We start from the raw sequence: 18,742 nt of genomic DNA on the forward strand, positions 1-18,742 counted from the left end.
GTTGCACTTGTGTAACTGAAGCTGTGATAAGGAACAAGAGTGTTTAGTGCAGTTTAGTGCTAAAAACATTTGACACTTGCTTTGAACAAATAAATTACAGTGTCTCCACACTTTGTTGGAAAGGCTGTGGGTCAAGGGTGTGATGTATTTCTCTGCTGGAGTTCAAAAGAGCAGCTGCAGAGTATGGCATAAATAACAGCAGATACTGACCTCTTCGAGAGTGAAAAGGCAAGATATATTGACCCTGAAGTCAAATATTGACCCCAGATTTGTTTGTCTTTTTTTTTTATTATTCAAGGACCAATAAATCTTGGTATTTGGCAAAAACCCGAGAATGGAAATGGAAATTCAGGTTAGACACAAATATGGTCAATTCTATTAGCTTTCTAAATTCTTGCCATCTTTTACAGAAGGTACAGAAAGGGACTATTTGTTTTGTATTTTTAGTGGTATAGCATATCAAAACAAGGAAATTGATTATTACAGCCATTATTTGAGAACTTCAGCATTCCTCAGAGAGTTAAAATTGTGGTAAAGTTACAAGTGTAGAGGAACATCAGAAATCAGTGAGAAAGTTCTAAAGCAGATATGTAGGTTTACAGTCCAAAAGTCTTTGGCGTTAACTTCAGGCAGAATAATTTTTCAAAATGAGCTTAGGCATCTTTACTGTTTGAGTCCACTCAGTTTCCTTCTTCCCTCTTCCCTGAATAGTTGTCCTCCAAATTTTTAGTTACCTTGGGATTGCTTTCACTGAAACTCAAGTGAATATTTGGGTTTGGGGTTTTTTATTGCATAGGGCTGTACCTTTCACAAGAACTTTTAATAATATATTTATGTCTCAGCTAGGGAAAAAAAAAACCCAAGGTCTCTTTTACAATTTTTTTTATGAATTAAAATTTACCAATTCCCACTTGTAGCTATAGATTTATATTATGCCTTCTGCCTCTTAATTAAAGTGCCCTTGGATTTTCTCTCCATTCAAGCACATACATTTTATAGTGAAAAGTTTTAAGTTTGGTAAGAAAATTATTTTGTTCAATTTAAGCCTTTCACTGTCAGCCTCAATCCCCTGATAAAGCATGTAGCAATGAACCTGAAATGCATAGTAAGATTTGAATTTACCAGACTGAAGACTAGTAAGTCTTACTTAAGTCTTGACTTAAGTCAGACTTTAAATCAAACTTAAAAGACTTGTAAGTCCTATGACACATGGCTGAGGGAGCTGGAGTTGTTTAGCCTGAAGAAAAGGATCCTCAGGGGTGACTTTATTACTCTCTACAAACCAGCAGAAAGGAGGGTGCAGCCAGCTGGGGGGTCAGCCTCTTCTCCCAGGCAACAAGGAGGACATGGCTTCAAGCTATGTCCCCTGCCAAGGGAGGTTCAGGCTGGACATCAGGAGGAATTTCTTCACCAAAAGAGTTGTCAAGTATTGGAATGGACTGCCAAGGGAGGTGGTGGAGTCACCATCCCTGGAGGTCCTTAAGAAACAACTGGATGTGTCACTCAGTGCCATGGTGTAGGTGACAAAGTGGAGATGGGTCAAAGGCTGGACTCAATGAACTTGGAGGTCTTTTCCAACCAAAATGATTCTGTGATTCTGAGATTCTTATTCCTCCATCTACAGATGTGGAATCTCAGGAGATCCTGGCCTCAGGGCAACTGTCTTCCCTTTGTACTGCTCTGAAGACAGAGACCCTAAAACTGACAGGCTCTATTAAAAAATACTTTGCAAAGATTTGGTTCTCTGTGATTTCATAAACTATCAGGGAAGGGATTATAGCAAGGAATGTATGTTTCAGGAAGATAATTATTTTTAATTGTTGTTGTTGCTGTTGAAAGTGTAGCAGATGTTTTCATGTTTAATGGATTTGTCAGCTTCTGTGTTTTTGTGATTGCAGTAGATTGCACCTACTTACCACAATGATTGCACTGACATTAGGAAGGCAGCAGGGTAGGTGCTATGGAGGCAGGTAATATGTTTGTTGTCTAATTGTTGGCTAATTCCATCTTTGTGACTGCAGTGCTATGGATGGCCTTCTGCATGGCTTTTTCCTCACTTGTAACAAGGAGATTTAATTGATCATTTCCCAGTATTTGTCAAGATAGTGCAGATTTGCTTATTGTTTTATTAGAAGGGAAACACAAATTACATTCACCAGCTACACTCCCAGCTCTGCACAGGAAATTTCTTGTAGTAGTTTACAAAATAAAAGTTTACTTTCTAGATAAGGGTGAATATTAACCAGGGAAAAATCCCAGAAATTGTGACAGTATTAGGTGGAAAAAATCCATTTATCAGGGCTCGTTTCGTTGCATGGTCATTACACATTGGCACAGGCGTTTGAAAAAAATGTTCTGATTGCCTGAGGAATTCATTGTAAGTCTGCTTTTTATCCAGGAAATTGGACGCTAGTGAGGTGTGAACGAGCCAGGGTTAGGGAGACCTTAGAAGTCAGAGATGCTACAGGACACAAGGAGATGGGAGAGGAGGAAAAGGGAAGAACAGAATGAGAAAAGTGCAAGATGGAAGCTGCAGTGGGACATAACCATTCCTTAACCTAGAGATCCAGCTTCACAGAGGAAAACTTCCACCTTGAAAAGATAAGATTCTGGAAAAGGAGGCAGAGGGAAAGGCTGATTATGTTGGAGGGTAGAAACAGGATTTATTGTGTCTGCCATCAAGCCTGCAATATTTCTGTAGAAAAAGCCTTACCTTTAGAAAGTGGTTTTAGAAGGGCAGTGAGGTGGAAAATAAATCCAGGCCCTGACAGCTCCTCTCCTTTAGAGGTGATTTAATGCTGAGTCTCAATTCAGCTGAGGGGAGTAAGGCAGCACATTTCCAGAGGAACAGCACTTATACCTAGGCATAATTTCTCTCCTGTAGTTGAATATGTAGCCTCAGGAGATTAGGAATGAATTTACAGCCAGTGGATCTGTGACCATGAGCTATGTTCAGTGAAGTGCCTATGGGGATCCTTTCTTCTCAGTTCAGTATTGGTATCTCAGCCAAGCATTCTTGATATCACAGGGAAAAGGCTAATCAGAAGTGGCAATTTGCATAATTAAAAGAGTAGAGCAGGCTTCTTTATATCTAATGTTTTCTGAACTCACTTTTTTTTTGAGGTCCTGCTGCATTCTTCCTTAAGGTCCTCTTCATTATTGGGGTCACCTTCCAAATAAGAGGTCTAAGTAACTGCTAAGTACCCAACATGGATAGAAACACTCTCACCTCTTCTTTTTTCACGCACTTTAATCTTTTAAATTCCAAATAGTGTCCTCAGAGAGCCTTTTCATTTGGAAAAGAAATAATTTTTATATTAGACTGGTTCTTAATGAAGGCAACAGGACCATTACCACTAAATCCAGAGAAGACTGTATAAAGGTATATATATTAATTTGAGGCATCAGATCTTGGTTAATTTTTTTTCAGTTCTGCTAATGAAGTTCTGCTGCATTTATTGCAGCATTTCAGCTGGAACATAACAAAACCTGTAGTTACAGATACATCTGCAGGTTTGATTTTCGGCATGAAGTTGGGTATACTTGTTCAGTCTCAGGCAACAATTCTTTTCCTGCTAAAAACCTCTTCAAAAGTATCTCAGTATTTTTCCCTAACAATAAAACATAAATACAGTTTTTACGCTATCAAATGTGGTTGGAACTATTTTGTTTGGTTCCACACAATGGGTAGTAGATGAGAGAAAAAATCCAGATGAGAAGGCCATGCTGGTTGTGCTTCTGACTGCTGAGTGAAAATTGGTTTAGATTCATATGAGCTACAAGAGTTTAAAAGCACACTTTGTTGTAACACATGGTATTTTACAATGCTCTTAAATGAATGACCTGCCTCAGCCATGTCAGGGGTGCATGTGTGCACAGAAACTTACATGGAACAGATGGCTGCCAAATACTTCCACTTAACTTGTGAAGGCACATAAAAATTTTAATTTCTGTAGTTAAATGGAATAGCATTTGTGGCAACATCAGCAGATACAGAAATGTTGCTTTATTGTGCATGGCTGAAATTTCCATTGTTTCTTGTTCTTTAAAACAGTGATCCAATATGTTTTACCATTGCCTTTAAATTTAAAAGTTGCAGAACTGGTAAAAGAACAGGTAAAAGCTTTCTGTGGAGAGCATAGTTTTTCATCTGTGCCCTGGATGACTTCATCATGTCCTTGGTGAGTGAACCTGCAGCACAGGTGGCACTGCCGTGGTTTTGGCACCTACAAAACTCACAGCCATGGAGAGGATCATGTTGCCCTCTTCAAGAAATGTATCAAAAGCCACAAAGCATGGAGTTAACCACCTTTTCTGCCTACCATTTAGCACCACTACTAGGGTCACTAACACCTAGATACTGTGTTATAAAATTAGAGAATCTTAGGGAAAATATACATTTTGGGTGTGTTACCTCTTTTCATCCTTTCAGTTGAATGTAAATTGAATTAAGGTGGAAAATCATGTACATTAGTCATCAAATTATATAATCTTAATTAGGATCTATGTTTCATTAGGAAGCATATTTATTTCAGAATGGAAGGCCTGGACTTTGACAAAAATGGCATTACTTTGCCATCTGGCACAACTCTGAAGGACAGATCCCTTCCTTGACTTTGCTAATGCTTTGTTACCTCTGGTTTTATTTAAATAATTGAATGGAATATCTTCAGGTTGTCTTAGGAAACTGTTTTATAAAAATCTGACTTTGATCTCCCTATAGATATGGCTATATTTCTTCTTGCAAGTCAGTCTAAATGCTTTTGTATTGAGACAGAGTTTGAGAGAGGCTCTTTATTGTAATGTGTCATGGCTGTCTTGCCTGTCATTGAACAGGTCTTTAATTCATGCATAATTTCTATCTTCTTTTAACGGTTCTAGTTTTTCTCTCATCATTTGAACAGCCTAATTAGATTTTTAGGTTCTGTTCCAAAAACATGGGCTGAGTGATTTGTTACTTGATTTTCAGTAACTGAGGACAGACGCATCTCTCTTATTCCAAACAGCTATTTAAAAGCACCAGCTTTTAAATAGATATGTTTGTTCTGGTTTGAGTTTGTCTTTAAATCCAATAGCCTATGGGATGCTGGACCCTCTGCTGGTGTGATATTCTTACCACATTGTTATGGCTGGACCTTAAGCTATTGTAAATCCGTGATTTTTCATAAAATTTACCACACTGGTTCTTCAGCTCTGTTTGTAATATTTGCCTAACATACAGTTCAGATACTCAGCAGTCTCTGCTTACCCTGTGTTGTGGTTGGGCTTTTTGTATCCTTTCAATTAAAATATTTAGTGTTTAATCACAGTAGGACATTGTTTGGTAATACTATATAATTAAATGGTGGTGGTTGTTGAAGTGTATAATTAGGATTTCTGACAATTCATTGTGATTCTCTGGACTGCTGCAAAGAAGAACAAAGCCAGAGAGAAAATGCTGGCTGGGTTATATAAATAAGTGAGAGATGATGGTCAGGCTGAAAATGAGGGTTCTCCCCTCCTTTAATGAAAGGGTTTGTGTACATTACATAGAATAAAGTATTTCTTAGGCTGAAAGCTTTCCAGAGATAATAGTGTTGGCCCTTTGAGACTCTTTATTATGTCAGATGTGGGATTCTGATTTATGGGAAGTGGCCACTGCCTCCAACAGGCTCAGTCTGGTGTGTGGAGGAGAATTTGTTTGATGGCCCCTTTGTGCAGAGCTCTGGGCTGCAGTGTGCAGATCATCAAGGGCTGGGTTTTCCCAAGGTGTCCCAGAAAAGGAAATCCCTCATATTTAGTGAAGTACCCTGGGCTTTTGGGACAAAGTGCACCTCTTCCACTTCAGGGGATATGGGAACAGGGTGAGCCGTGCCAGCCCCAGCCCCAGCATTGCCCCCTCAGTGTTGAGAGCAGCTCTGCAGAGGTGGGATTATGAAAGTCCTGGTGGACTGTTTGATTTTCTTAAGCCTTAATGAACAACTCCTCCCCACTTACATTTTTTAAGAGTCAAGGAATCTGTTGTTCTCCTAGAATGCAAGCTGGAAGTCCCACATAATTACACAGCTGTAAGAATCATAGAACAGTTTGGGTTGCAAGGGACCCTTAAAGTTAGTTACCTAGTCCAAATGCTCTTCAGTGATCAAGGACATCTTCATCAAGATCAGTTTACTCAGAGCCCTGTTCACCCCGACCTTGAATGTTACCAGGGATTATCTACCACCTTTCTGAGCAACCTGTTCCTGTTTCACCACATTAATTGTAAAAATCTTCTTTTTATTTAATCTGAATCTACCTTCTTTTGGTTTAAAGCCATTTCCTCTTATTCTATCACAAGAGGCCTGCTAAAAATCTTGTCCTTATCTTTCTTATCCACCCCCTTTAAGTACTGAAAGGCCACAATAAAGTTCCTTTGGAGCCTTCTCTTCCCCAGGTTGAACAGTCCCAACTCTGTCATCCTGTCTTCATAGAAGAGGTGCTCCAGCCCTTCTAATCATCTTCATGTTCGTCCTATGAACCCACACCAACAAGTCCATTTCTTATCCTGTGCTGGGGACCCCAGAACTATACACAGGTGGGGTGTCACAAGAGCAGAATAGAGGGGCAGAATTGCCTCCCTCCACTGCTGGCCACATGCTTTTGAGGCAGCCCAGGATGTGTTTGGCACATTGCCAACCCATGTCCAGCTTTTGTGCACCAGCATCCCTAAGTCCTTGGCAGTGCTGCTCTTGATTTGTTCATGCTCTAACCTATACTGATACCAGGGATTGCCCCAACCTTGTACTTGGAAAGAAAGGGCCACCAGGTGAATAAGAAATCTCAGCTGTGAAGTTCAGGATAAAATCACAGGAACTGATACCACAAATTCTCACACTGGGCTTATGAGGTGTGTTTTCTTCTCACCAAAGGTTATTGACGTAAGCTGCCAGCGCTGTAACAGGGCAATTGGATTATGCTGAGCACTATAGAAACCTGTGGAGATGGAGTGGTTTGGGTTGGGTCCATTTATTTATTCATTTTGGAAGAAAGAAGCTCTGTGTCTTGCAGTGTTTACTTGAAATACAGAGTGGTTGTTTCAGCCTGTGTCTTCCTGCCATGCTTCATGATTTTCCACTTGGCATAGGAAAACTGGCATGAGTTAGGTGGGTACATACCCACTGCTTAGATTTCAAGTTTAGCTGCTTTAATTGCTTCCTAATAAATAACCAGAAACTTTTTCAAAGCAAGCATGCTTGCCTTTATGCCTATTTGACTAAAAAACTAGAAGCAAAACTAGCAAATTCTGGAACAAATGACAGCATGTTTGTGCTAAATATTTTTTCCAATGGCATTGTAAAAATCTGATGATTAAGTTAAGGAGGCTGTTGCAATCCACCTGCCCACAAGCCAGCACTGCACTATTTGAGTGAGCAGGACCATTGCCATTGTGGAGACAGAGCTTGCCCAAACTGTGGAACAGGAGGAGGTGTGGACCTTTACACATTAGCTAGGAAATATGTAGGGCATCTGTTTACGTGTAGTTCAAGTTACAGCTTTTACGTGTTAGAGTAGACTCTAAACTGAAGAAATAGTTTTATCTCAAAACAATAATTTTAAAAGGCATGAAGCAGTTTCAATTTTTGCCATTATAAAGAACAATTTCTGAAGTAGGCCAGCATATGGGACCATTGAATCACCAGTTTTGCTCACAGCAACAAAATCATTCCTGAAGGATCTTGGGAATTGTTTTCATGAGGAGTAGACTAATAACCTGTGACACAATACAAATGAGAAGACAAAAATCTCACTGTGAATTTTGTGTCTGTCTGGATCCAGTAATCTCAAACCTATACAAAGTTATTGTTGTCAAAGATGCTGTTGCCTGCTTTTTCTTAGTGCACTGATATTGTGTTCTGGAGTTTTGTCATTACCAAAGCTTCTCTGTAAAAAAAAAAACAAAACACACACATATTTTTCCGTATATTTGAACATAAATGTGTTTGTGTATATGTATATATGAAAACCACTTATATTCCTGAACTTTAAAATCCTCTCTGTCCTATGAGACAAACTTACTTTCATGATTGCTAGTCATGCATATTAGTAAGCAGCTACCATTTTACACTTGGGTGCCTGACCTTAAGCACTTACAGCCAGGTTTTTCAAAACATTTGGATATTTAAACCTAGAGATGAATTCCTCATGTGATCACCTACTTTTGCTAGTGAGATAGACACCACTGGGAGTTTGTTGCAACTCAGTAACATTAATTGCCTCTCAGTGTTTGACTCCTAGTTACACATTGAGTCACAGAATGGTTCATGTTGGAAGGGAACTCAAAGATTGTGTCATTTCTGTCTCCCTATCAGGGGCAGTGGCATCTTCCAGGGTAGGACGTCTGACTTGGATGTTTATAGTTTGCTCAGGTCCCTTTAAATATAGGTAATAGATCCACTGCTGTTTTGAAAACATTAGCTTTGAGAAAACAATCATTTTAAGGCTGAAAACTAGGCTTGTAGTCTTCCTTTTGAAATTCAGGGGATGTTATTGCTTTTCAGTGAATCACACTGGGGAAAACCCCTCCAAACTAATGTATTTTCATTTCCTGCACTACATTTCCTTATCTTATCATGATTATTCTTATTTCTTGTCATGGTTATGAAGGAAACCTTGTATCTTTGTTAAAATTGATTTGCTAGCAGAAATATTATGAGGCCACCTATGATCCTGCAGCCAGAGCCAACAAAAAGCAGAGGCAAACACTTATAAAAGAATTATTCAGAGGGAAAAAAAAAAAAAAGTGTGTGCATGTCTTATTCCAGTGTTCAAAGATGTGCTCCTGAGATGAAATACAGTTGAGGAGTCAGGCATTTTGTAAGGTGGTTACAAACAGCAAAGCTATTTAGTCTCCCATTAAATACAACATGCATGTAGTGTTTCCCATGGAACACAACAACAACAACAACAACAACAACAACAACAACAAAAATCCCCAAACAAATAAAACTCAGGTTCTCCTTCAGCAAAACCTCTTCTTAGAGCCCAAAAGGAATCTGCAGATGTATACCCCCTGCATGAGAACAAAGTCTTCAGTCACTGGAATGCAATGCTATAAAAACAAATACTACAAAGCCTGGTAACAGGGGGATGTCTCACTTGCATATTTTTTTGTGAGCATTTTGGTTTGTAGAGAAGGGGGTCCCCAAAGCATGTGAGCCAGCAGGATCTCTTTGTACTAGGTTGCTGTCTGTTTGGCCAGATGTCTTCCCAACAGTGAGGCAGAAAAACCAGAGCTCTTATTAAAATAAGTCAGGGAAAGGAATGGAAAAAAGCGAATGTCCAGTGAAATGAGGCACATTGTGTCCCATCTGATATTTATTAAACATTGATCAAATCAGCAGTGAGAAATGCATGTCATGCGGAAGTGACCCCAGCTCCCTGGGTTTGGAAGTCAGTGACAAAAGTCTGGGAGCAGACCAACATTGAAAACACGTGTACAGGACACAGAGAGGAGTGTGCTGCACTACGAACATCATTAACAAATGGGGAAGAGCTGACTTCGGCCAAGAATGCCCTTTTGCAGGTTTTCCATTTGTTCTGTCAGTGGGATGCGTGTGTAGGGTCTTTCCCTTTCCATTTAGTCTACAGCTTTCTAGATGAAATGTGATACATCTCCTGGAAGAATTCTGCATTTTATGTCAGTCATAACAGCAAGCAGTCTAGTGGATAAAATTGGGGAAATTCTGCCAAATTAAAGCCTGAGCATAGGCTCCTTCATGCCTCAACTCACAGCTTTTGTGGTAAACCTGTATGATTTTATGCCAACCTGATGGGTTTTGTGTAATCACAGTAAGCATTTTTAATTATCTCCCATTTGTTGTTGCTTAATATTTTGGCTATCATATGTTTTGAAAACAACTCAAATAAACTGTGTCCTCACGACATGAACTAAATTCATCTCCTATATCAGAGCAATCTTATTTGGGCATGATCCTTAAGAGAGGTAGTGGGGAAGAAAGACAGGGCAAGCTGAAGTCAGGGTGTGTGCTGGGGAATCTGGGGAGCTCTGATTATACTGTAGTTCGTCTCTATACAGAGAGGGTTGCATTCATGGCTTTTGCATATAGCCTGATGTATTTAATTGCTCAGAAAGACATCAAGGGGTACCTATATCTTTGGTATTTTTGTAGTAGTTTTTATATGTTTAGTAAACTAAAAAGTCTCATGTTACTAGCAGCACAGTTAAGCACTACATGTTTATATTAAAGAGCAAATATAATTGCTTTGAAAGATTTTACTGTATCCCAGGTAAAAGAAAACAAAGGAGCCTGTTAGAGCTTCCTGGCTTTTCACTCCAGCCCTGGACCTGGGTCATGTTAGATGAGGGTAGCAGGGGTTCATTTGCAATCAGAAGTTTTAGGCTGACAGGCTGAAAGCCCCAGTAAGGAATGCAGTACATAATTCCAGGCCAGCTAGTTAATGGAATCACTCCAGCCTGTATGATGGTTTTAGTATGATGTGCCCGTGTTATTGATACCAACCATGCTGGACTGTGAAAGGATGGAGAGGTCTGGCTTTTGTTGGGGTGCTGCTCTGATGTCAGTTTGAAATACACTGAAACAAAAAGTTCCAAAAAGCCAAAGTGCTGTTTTATTGAACCAGGGGTAGAGAGGGTTGAGACAAGTGAAACTAGATCCCTATGAAGCACGGGAACATACATGATGCTTGATGCTGAGCTGCAATACATCCAGTGACATCGGTGAAGTTTCAGCTCGTTACACTACCCAGGAAGCCGGAGTACAGTGACAGAAAGCAGGTCATGTCATAAAATGAGTAATCTTACTATGAGACACTTATCAAGTGAAACTTTTCATTGTGCATTTGCTGCCAAAGGCTTTGTTTTTATTTCTGCCTTTCTCTGGGTTTTGTACCTCTGCAGTCTATCATTTTTCCCAGATAAGGATCTAGGCCTGCTTCAATTAACATTAAAATAAGGAAGATCAAGCTTTCTGTTTGTCTGTGTATTTAGAAAGTGAATGTGATGTGATTTTTGCCCCGAGCTTATTTTTGGATATGTGGGACATTCAAAGACAACCAAATCGGGATATGAATTTTAAATCCTTCAGTGAGAAGGAACCCTGCATTTAGAGCACAGGGGCTCAATGAGCCCATTAGTACTGGCTAAGACCAACAATATGGTGGTGCCCCAGACACCACAAAGTTCCCACTTTGAAATCATTTCAGTCTCCAAATACCTGTTGCAAACCTTTAGAAAACTGCACTTTCCCTTTCCTGCTTTTTCAGCAGTTAACAAGCTTCCTCACCAGCAAACTCCTTGAGACTGCAAACCAAAGAAAGCAAGTCAGCCCATGCATCAGGATCCATAAGCAAACTTGACTACTGAATTATGGACCCTTCACCTTTTTTTTTTTTTTTTTTTGTGGTGCAGGAGTTACCACCCTTCCAAATCCAAGTCACCAATAAATGGGCTATGCCACTGCCTGTCTCTGTGCCAGCTCCATCCCTTCCCATCCCACAGGCAGAAGAGAAGCCTTTACTCTCTGGAATTTCTGTTCTTGAGTTTATGCTTACAAGCCTTTGTCTCATTTTCCCATAACGTTCTTTAAAAAAGAACCAGATGTTCCCAGTTGGTCTTATGCCTAAACCACAAGGAACCCAAATCTATGACATCACTTTCATCACATGGCAACAGAATGTGATGTCACACCTGAAAAATTTAGAAAAAACATGTGATGATGTAATATAAGGTGGAAAAGACCTGAAAAGAATGCATTTCTGCCTTACCCACAGTGAGTATATGTGCAGAGAGGATTGAAAAAAATGCCTTGTCAAATAAACTTAGTATAAATCCTCTTCTTCAGTTGCTCCAATATGGTAATCCTTCCTTCTTCAAGTATCTTAGGTTACAGGAAGCCATTGGAAAATGTCATTGGCGAGAGAAATGCAGTTGACTTAACTCATTATGTTGGTCACCCATCCTTCTTGAACCCAGGGGGAAGTGGCCTGTGCTTTTCTCTTAAAAAAAATGAAAAATAAAAAACCACTCTGCAGAAGGTCATGTGTTTGGAAAAGTAAAATCATCTGTGTGTTAGGCCTCAGGGGAAATATAAGTTACTCATAAAAAGCTACAGAGCAAGTTTTGATTAGTTAAGTAATCTGGTACATAGAATTTATTAGAGCTTAAAGCTTTCCTGTGGGACTCCCCTAATAGTACACAAATAGAGTGAAATATCAAAGAAATGCATTTTCTGACAGACACAGAAAGTTACGTTAATCCTGGCCTGCTTAACACACCTTAGAAAGACAGATAAACCCTGTCTGTTTCTTCCAGCACATCAGTCCAGTTTTCAGGTTTTTACACATTTGTGCTTCTGATTAATAATCCATGCTCCCAACACTCTTGAGCTATTTCCAAGGAGCACAAAAGAGGAAAAGTGCTTCCCTAACAGAGGAAAAGTGCTTCCCTAATAGACTCAAAGATATCAAGCTGTTCTGGAAAAAAGTTTAAATTTAGTTTTCTTTCAGCAGTTTGAGGCAGTTTTTCTTAAGCTTGTCCACAAAGAGAAATTCACCAGCACTTTTTCTGTGGATGAATGGATTGCTGTACCAGTAAAGCACCCCTTTTTTTTCTGTGAAAATAGTGTCCTCCAAAACCCCCTAAAAATATGCAAGAAGTCTCTCTCATTCTGGAAAGAAAGTGTTTGCATGGCAACTATCTGTGGTGATTGTTACAAAGCAGAACTACTCCTACCAGTTTTTCACAATGTTCTTTTTTTTCTGTGGGTTTTTTCTGCCAGAACATTTGTTGTGTCCTATTGCCCCCATAGGGATACCAAATGCTAAGAAAGAGCTGCTGCAGTGTGATGCCTGACAGAGGACATGCTAATAAAGGTTTTATTTCAAAAACTCACCACAGTCTTGTTAGCACAATCAGAAAACAGCCACCTCTCAGGAAAGCCAGAGGTTGTCCAGTGAAGCAGAACCTACTTCTCTTACACATGCTAAAATCCCAAAGTGATTGTTTCACTGAACAGATATTCTAACCACCATGATTTTTTTATCCTGGCAGCATAGGCAAATAGGCACCATATGTAAACATCATCTGCTGAGACAAATAATTTGCTCTTCAGAAAATAGAGGGAAGGAGATGGGGAGACAAACCCAGCAATGTGTTCTTTGCAATTGCTTTAAATTTCTTTAAATCTTCTGTTGCAGGTATTCAGGAGGGGAGTCAATGTACCAAGTGTAAAAATAACTGGGCACTGAAGTTCTCCATCATTTTATTATACATTTTATGTGCCCTGTTAACAATCACAGTAGCCATTCTGGGATACAAAGGTATGTATGCATTGAGAGCAACATTTCAGACAAGTGTCCAAACACGTTGTCACTTACTAGCTAGGAATTTGTCACATTTTAGCCTAAATATCAGTACTTGGACAATGTTGGCTTTTTCGTATGTACATAACATCAAACTGCAACCTTAGAATTTTGCTTTCAAATAACTATGGCATTTTAAAACCAGATTAGACATTTGAAAGTTAAAACAAAATAATCATTCCTCCACCAAGAAGGAGTACTGGAAGAGGCAAAGCTGTGTAACTTGTGCAACAGACAGCAATATCTTACTAATATAATATTTATCACAGGAAGAAAATGTAGTATCAATATTACTTTGAAATATCTGGAAGAAGAAAAATTAAACCATGAGGTGCCAGTGTATTGTCCACAATAATTGTAATTAACAAAGACATTTAGATGGTTTTAACAGTAATTTCAAAGATTTTGGTAGTTGAACAACCCAGGAATGGAGAGAATTTAATTTGTGCAAGTCATTGGTTGGGCACATTGGGAAACATGGCTTAAAATTCCCATAAATTCTTATCACAAATTAACTGTAGCCACTTAGGCATTTATAAAAATGTTTTGATGTAAATACCTGCTTATGGTGCAGCTACAGCTATAATAAGTTAAATAAGTAAGATGTGAATTTCTGGCATGAAAAGGAAAGTGAACAACATCATTGTGAGCATTATAACAGGGCATCACAGCTTGTTGCAGAGAAACCAAGCTAGTTCTAAACTACCTGTCTGAGTATGGCTTTGAGACTAGCTTCAAAACCCCTCCAAGGAGCTGAGTAAATATTCATGTGATTAGCATGCAGTGCATCCTGTGCTGCCAACAGCTGCACTCATAGCAGAGCTGACATCACCTCTGGTCCTTTGCCAGGGAAAGAAAAGGAAATTGTAGAAATAGAAAGGATAAATAATTATTTAAGGGGATTTGGCAGAGTTTCGAGTGGGAGAAAATTAAAACTGTTTTGTTTAGGTGGAAGATTTATCCAGGGAATAGAGAGAATGTGAGGAACAGATAGAGAGACTTAGGTAAGCTTGTTTCATGATAAAGCAGACAGAAGGTGGCAATTTCACATCAAATGTAAAAAAATGCAGTACATATATGTGAATACATCTCTTGAAGTAAGTGGTCTCTGGAAGTCAGATTTTGAGGGACAAAAAGCCTTGCAAGATTCAAAAACATATTCTTGATCTATAAATATAAGATCATTTGGTCAAATGGATTAGGGGAGGCCTTTTGCCTCCAGATATAAACCTGCAGAGATCTGCTTACATCAAATGAGAATGGGATCTTTCCAGATTTAACCCAGGCACTAAATGACTGGGATTTAGCAGAATTTCCTTCAAGAGTTTTATATAAGACTTTCAGTTCTGGGGCTTCCCAGAAGACTCAGCCCTCACTCAACATCAGATGCAGCATATCAAGTTGGAGAGAATACTGCTCTTTATCTTGCTTTGGCAAATTATTTGCATGTGTAGAGGAAGCTGTAGCAATAAGGAAACTGTCCAGGAGACTTTGGGAGAAGGAGTTTTTCCTCCTCATTTCAATCTAATTTTCAAGCTTCTTTCTCTATGGGGGCCCTTCGCACCATCTTTTCCCCAGGCTTTGCTCTATTCTTGAGGCTCAAATTTTGCTTCACTCATTTCTAAACTTCCTTCTTTGAATGAGCAGTCACTCATCAGGGATGAGTTTTTCTGTCACAGCAGTACCAAATCACAGCTATCCAGGACAAGGACAAAAGAATTCCCTCTTCCAAAAATAAATGTCAAAGGGATTGTAGGAAGGTGGATAATGAATATCTTGCTCACAGACCCTAAGACATTTTGGTGACCACTGCTCCACTGCTCACAGACTTGGTGATTGCAACATTTGAATGCCAAGGAAAAGAGGCAGAGAGACAAAAGTCTTTTTGAATCCAAGTAACTTCTGTAACACCAAGCAGCAAATGATACAATAATTCTGCCCTTTGCACCTGCAGTTTAAGAGCTTTGTCTTCCGGGTACCTACATGCTAATTTGCAGGGAAAACATAAGTTAAATAAAACCCTGGCTGACAGTACATATTCAAATTAATTACTGCAATAGTTTTGATTGTTGAAAAGGGATTAGGCCTTAAAGGAAGACCAAAATTCTGAATAAAAGTATATTGTTCTTTAATTCTCCTCTCTGTATTAGAATTTGGCTTCTCTTTTTTACTGCAATATTACACTGAAAGAAGGAATTTTGCTGGCATCAGGGATTTTTCAGTCTCTTAGCTAAGTTTCCATTAAATTTGCCTCCCACACTTATGTTTATAAAGCCCAAAACTACTTTTAAAACTTTAATTTCCTATGTCGCATTTAAATATCCTTTGTGATTTAAAACGTTAAAACTACTAATCAGTGGATTAAATATAGCAAGCAAAAAAGTAACTCAATGGGAGGCAAAGTCAACACAGAATAAACCTCCAAACTAGTGGTAAAAATTACATAGTATGTTGGAGAACCCTGAGACCAAAACATGAATGAATAACAAGGGAAAAAAACATGAAGGAATAACAAGGCAAGCTTAGTATTCTTCTGCTTTGAGATTACAATTGATAAATTGTTGTTTAAAATGCTAATAAAGCCATCTGCAATTTTTGCACATACTTTATTAAATTAAATGAAAAATACAAAGTTATAATTTTTCTGGCACCAGCTGGTGTCAGATTAGTTTATTGAAGATGAATTATCTTCCTGTGGCTCATTCCAATACGGGAATGCTTGCAGCTTGAATTTCTGGTAGTTTTTATTCTCTAGTCAATCCTTGTTTCTAAGTTTCTTGAGTAATGCCCACCATGACTTTAATCTGCTTCATTTATCTGTCTCTCAGACATAGTTTGTCTGCCATTACCTGGGGCCAACACATCCTGGTGAAATGGCACATTTTGTCATAGTGGCTTAGATGCAGTCAGTTTGCACTGTTCTGGTCAGCAACTATTTGAAATCTGGCCTTCCTTTAGAGGACCTTTGCCACATTTTCCACTGTGTTTTTGTCAGAAAATGAGATGACAATGCAGACAGACCAAGCTGTGAATTAAGGTGAAGTTAACCAAAAGTAGAGCTTTGCCTTTTCAAGAGTGGGCAGATTGTTGGGAGCAGCAGAATAACTTTTTGTGTGGGATATTACAGCTGATCTGCCTGTTTGCCTTTTTGTGGAGAAGGTGGAAAGTGGCTGTTCAAGTCTGGGGCACTTACTAGACACTGACTTCCACTCCTGAGAGTGTTCCATATGCTCATCTACCACTGAAGGCTCCATCCAGAGGTGGTGGTGGCAGCTACTACCAGGGAAGGAAAGACATTTCCAATAACAGGACATTGGTCCATAAGACCTCTTATATATCAAGAGCAACAAAACTCAACTCTGGCCTCTTGCTACTCACTCTCTCCCAAATTCATCCTTTTCACTTGCAGGGCAATAGCAAGAAAAGCAAATAAGCTACAACTTGCTTTGGGAAGGAGTTTGGGCAGGGGATCAAGTTCCCCAAACCCATAATTTATTTGACCATGGAGGCTAAGATCCCACCCCAATATAAAGCAAATACATGCACTGGTTTATCCATGGGATGGCAGCTTAGCCCTTGAGCTAACCTTGCAGTCAGGTTTGCAGAGACCAGGTTTGTTTCTGCTGCTGGAGTTCGGTGGTTTGGGGTTTTTTTTCACTTTGAACAGTGAAAATACCATATGCTGTTGTATAATTACTTCTGTTCCGTTTCATTTAACTGCCAGACAACTACTTATTGATAGGACTACTACTGTTTTGTTTATATTTGCTTTGGATTCTTCAAGGTTATATTTTAACTCAAGCTTCCAATGTTCGATTTCATACAACCATGAAAACATACTTGTTACATGATAGTTTAGTTTTACAAACTTCGGATCTGAAGTACAAACTAGCATTCATTTGGACATCAAAAGGAAGAAATTACATTTTTCTTTTAATGACTGATAATATATATTCATTTGCCAACTCCAGGTGTGTTGCATAACTGAGGAAACAGTTGAATATTATACAAAAACTGAATTAACAAGAACCGTAGGTGATGTGGCATTGCTAGTCAAGGCACAGGTTCAGCAGAAATTGAATTAGGCCTGCTTTTTAAATACAGATGATTTCATAAGGTCCCTCTAAGTGCCCAGAGTGAGCCATGCCCTGGCAATGACTATCTGTTGACAAAGGAGAACACCACAGACTGAACAAGGAGCTGCCTAGAGCCAGAAGGAAAAGCCAAGTCCTCACTCTCTCTGCATGTGATGCATAGGCGTATACATGCATCAGTGGAGTGTCAGAAGTAGCTGAAGAACCTTTGTTGATCTGGGCTCCAGCCTGGAAGACAGCAGGGCAGGATAAACAGAGAATCAACTCTGGTTTCATTTAGGAAAAATGGCATATAGCATTTTGACAACCTTAATGGGCAGAAGAACCAGTGAAAAATTAGTGCTATGCTGGGGAGAAAAATGCTTTCTAAAGCAGAAGATATTGAGCAACTGTCCCTCTGAAAAAGCAAAGCTTTTATTGTAGCCTGGGTCTGGTGTTTAGCAAGCAATCTGTCATCATCTTGAATACAGAAAGCCACACTCTGACTGACTGCACACATAGTAAAGTCTCTGTTTTACTGGGTTGTTAGCAGCCTAGAAAGGAGCAGGCAGGTAATTCAATAAAGGGTGTATGGGCTCTCTGAAGCTTCTGAGATTTTTCTGTTTTAAGTCCTCAGTGATGTTCCATCAAATAGTCTTGGTCTGTTTTTCCCATGTTTGGGGGAAGCAGTAAAAGCCTCCAGTGTAACAGTGGTACCCAGAATCAGAAAAACAAATGCAAACATTAATAAAGAAGGAGCAACTGATGGACTACACTTTAAAAGTCTGGGATTCATGTGGTCACTCATGAGCAGCAAAAGATTCCTAAATTTCACTTCTTGTGAAAACTCAAATCTTTACATAACAACAATTTTTATGAGACTCTTTCCTAGCTGCAGATCATTTCACAGACAGAAAGAGTTAAGAGGTACCCCTACTCCACACAGGTTTACAGAACCTCAAAACATGGGAAACACTTTATTTCTTCTGTTTGAAAAAGGAGTTGGCACAATAACTTGTGTAGCCTCTCTCAGGGTTGTTACAGACCCATTCTGTTCCCAGTGTAGCAAAAGGACTACATAATCTCATTATGAGAAGCAATTTCTACCCCTGGTTGTGGCTTGACTGCAAAAGGCTATTAGACAAAGTCTAGTGTGAAAGCTGTAGGCTACCTCTAACCTTGCAAGCGTTTCACATTTTTGCCACTGGAAGCCACCCCGGGCTGTTTTTTTGTTGTTCTGCTTTTTCCATTCCCATATTAACTTCATCAAATAATTGAGTGTCTCAGTGACAAGAAAAATACTCAGGCAT

The 18,742-nt window shown here is 39.3% G+C and overlaps 1 protein-coding gene across 2 annotated transcripts in view; it reads left to right on the top strand.

The window, feature by feature from the left end:
- The window catches only part of COLEC12 (collectin subfamily member 12), a 93,465-nt gene that overhangs the window by 63,228 nt on the left and 11,495 nt on the right, over positions 1-18,742 (top strand). For both annotated transcript variants that reach the window (XM_021551511.3, XM_085571990.1), the window contains one exon: positions 13,195-13,317. In XM_021551511.3, coding sequence (XP_021407186.1) covers positions 13,195-13,317 — 123 coding nt within the window. The remainder of the gene's footprint in view (positions 1-13,194; positions 13,318-18,742) is intronic.

The sequence above is a fragment of the Lonchura striata genome, chromosome 2 (genome assembly GCF_050655825.1).
Source record: "Lonchura striata isolate lonStrDom1 chromosome 2, ASM5065582v1, whole genome shotgun sequence".
Lineage (NCBI taxonomy): Eukaryota > Metazoa > Chordata > Aves > Passeriformes > Estrildidae > Lonchura > Lonchura striata.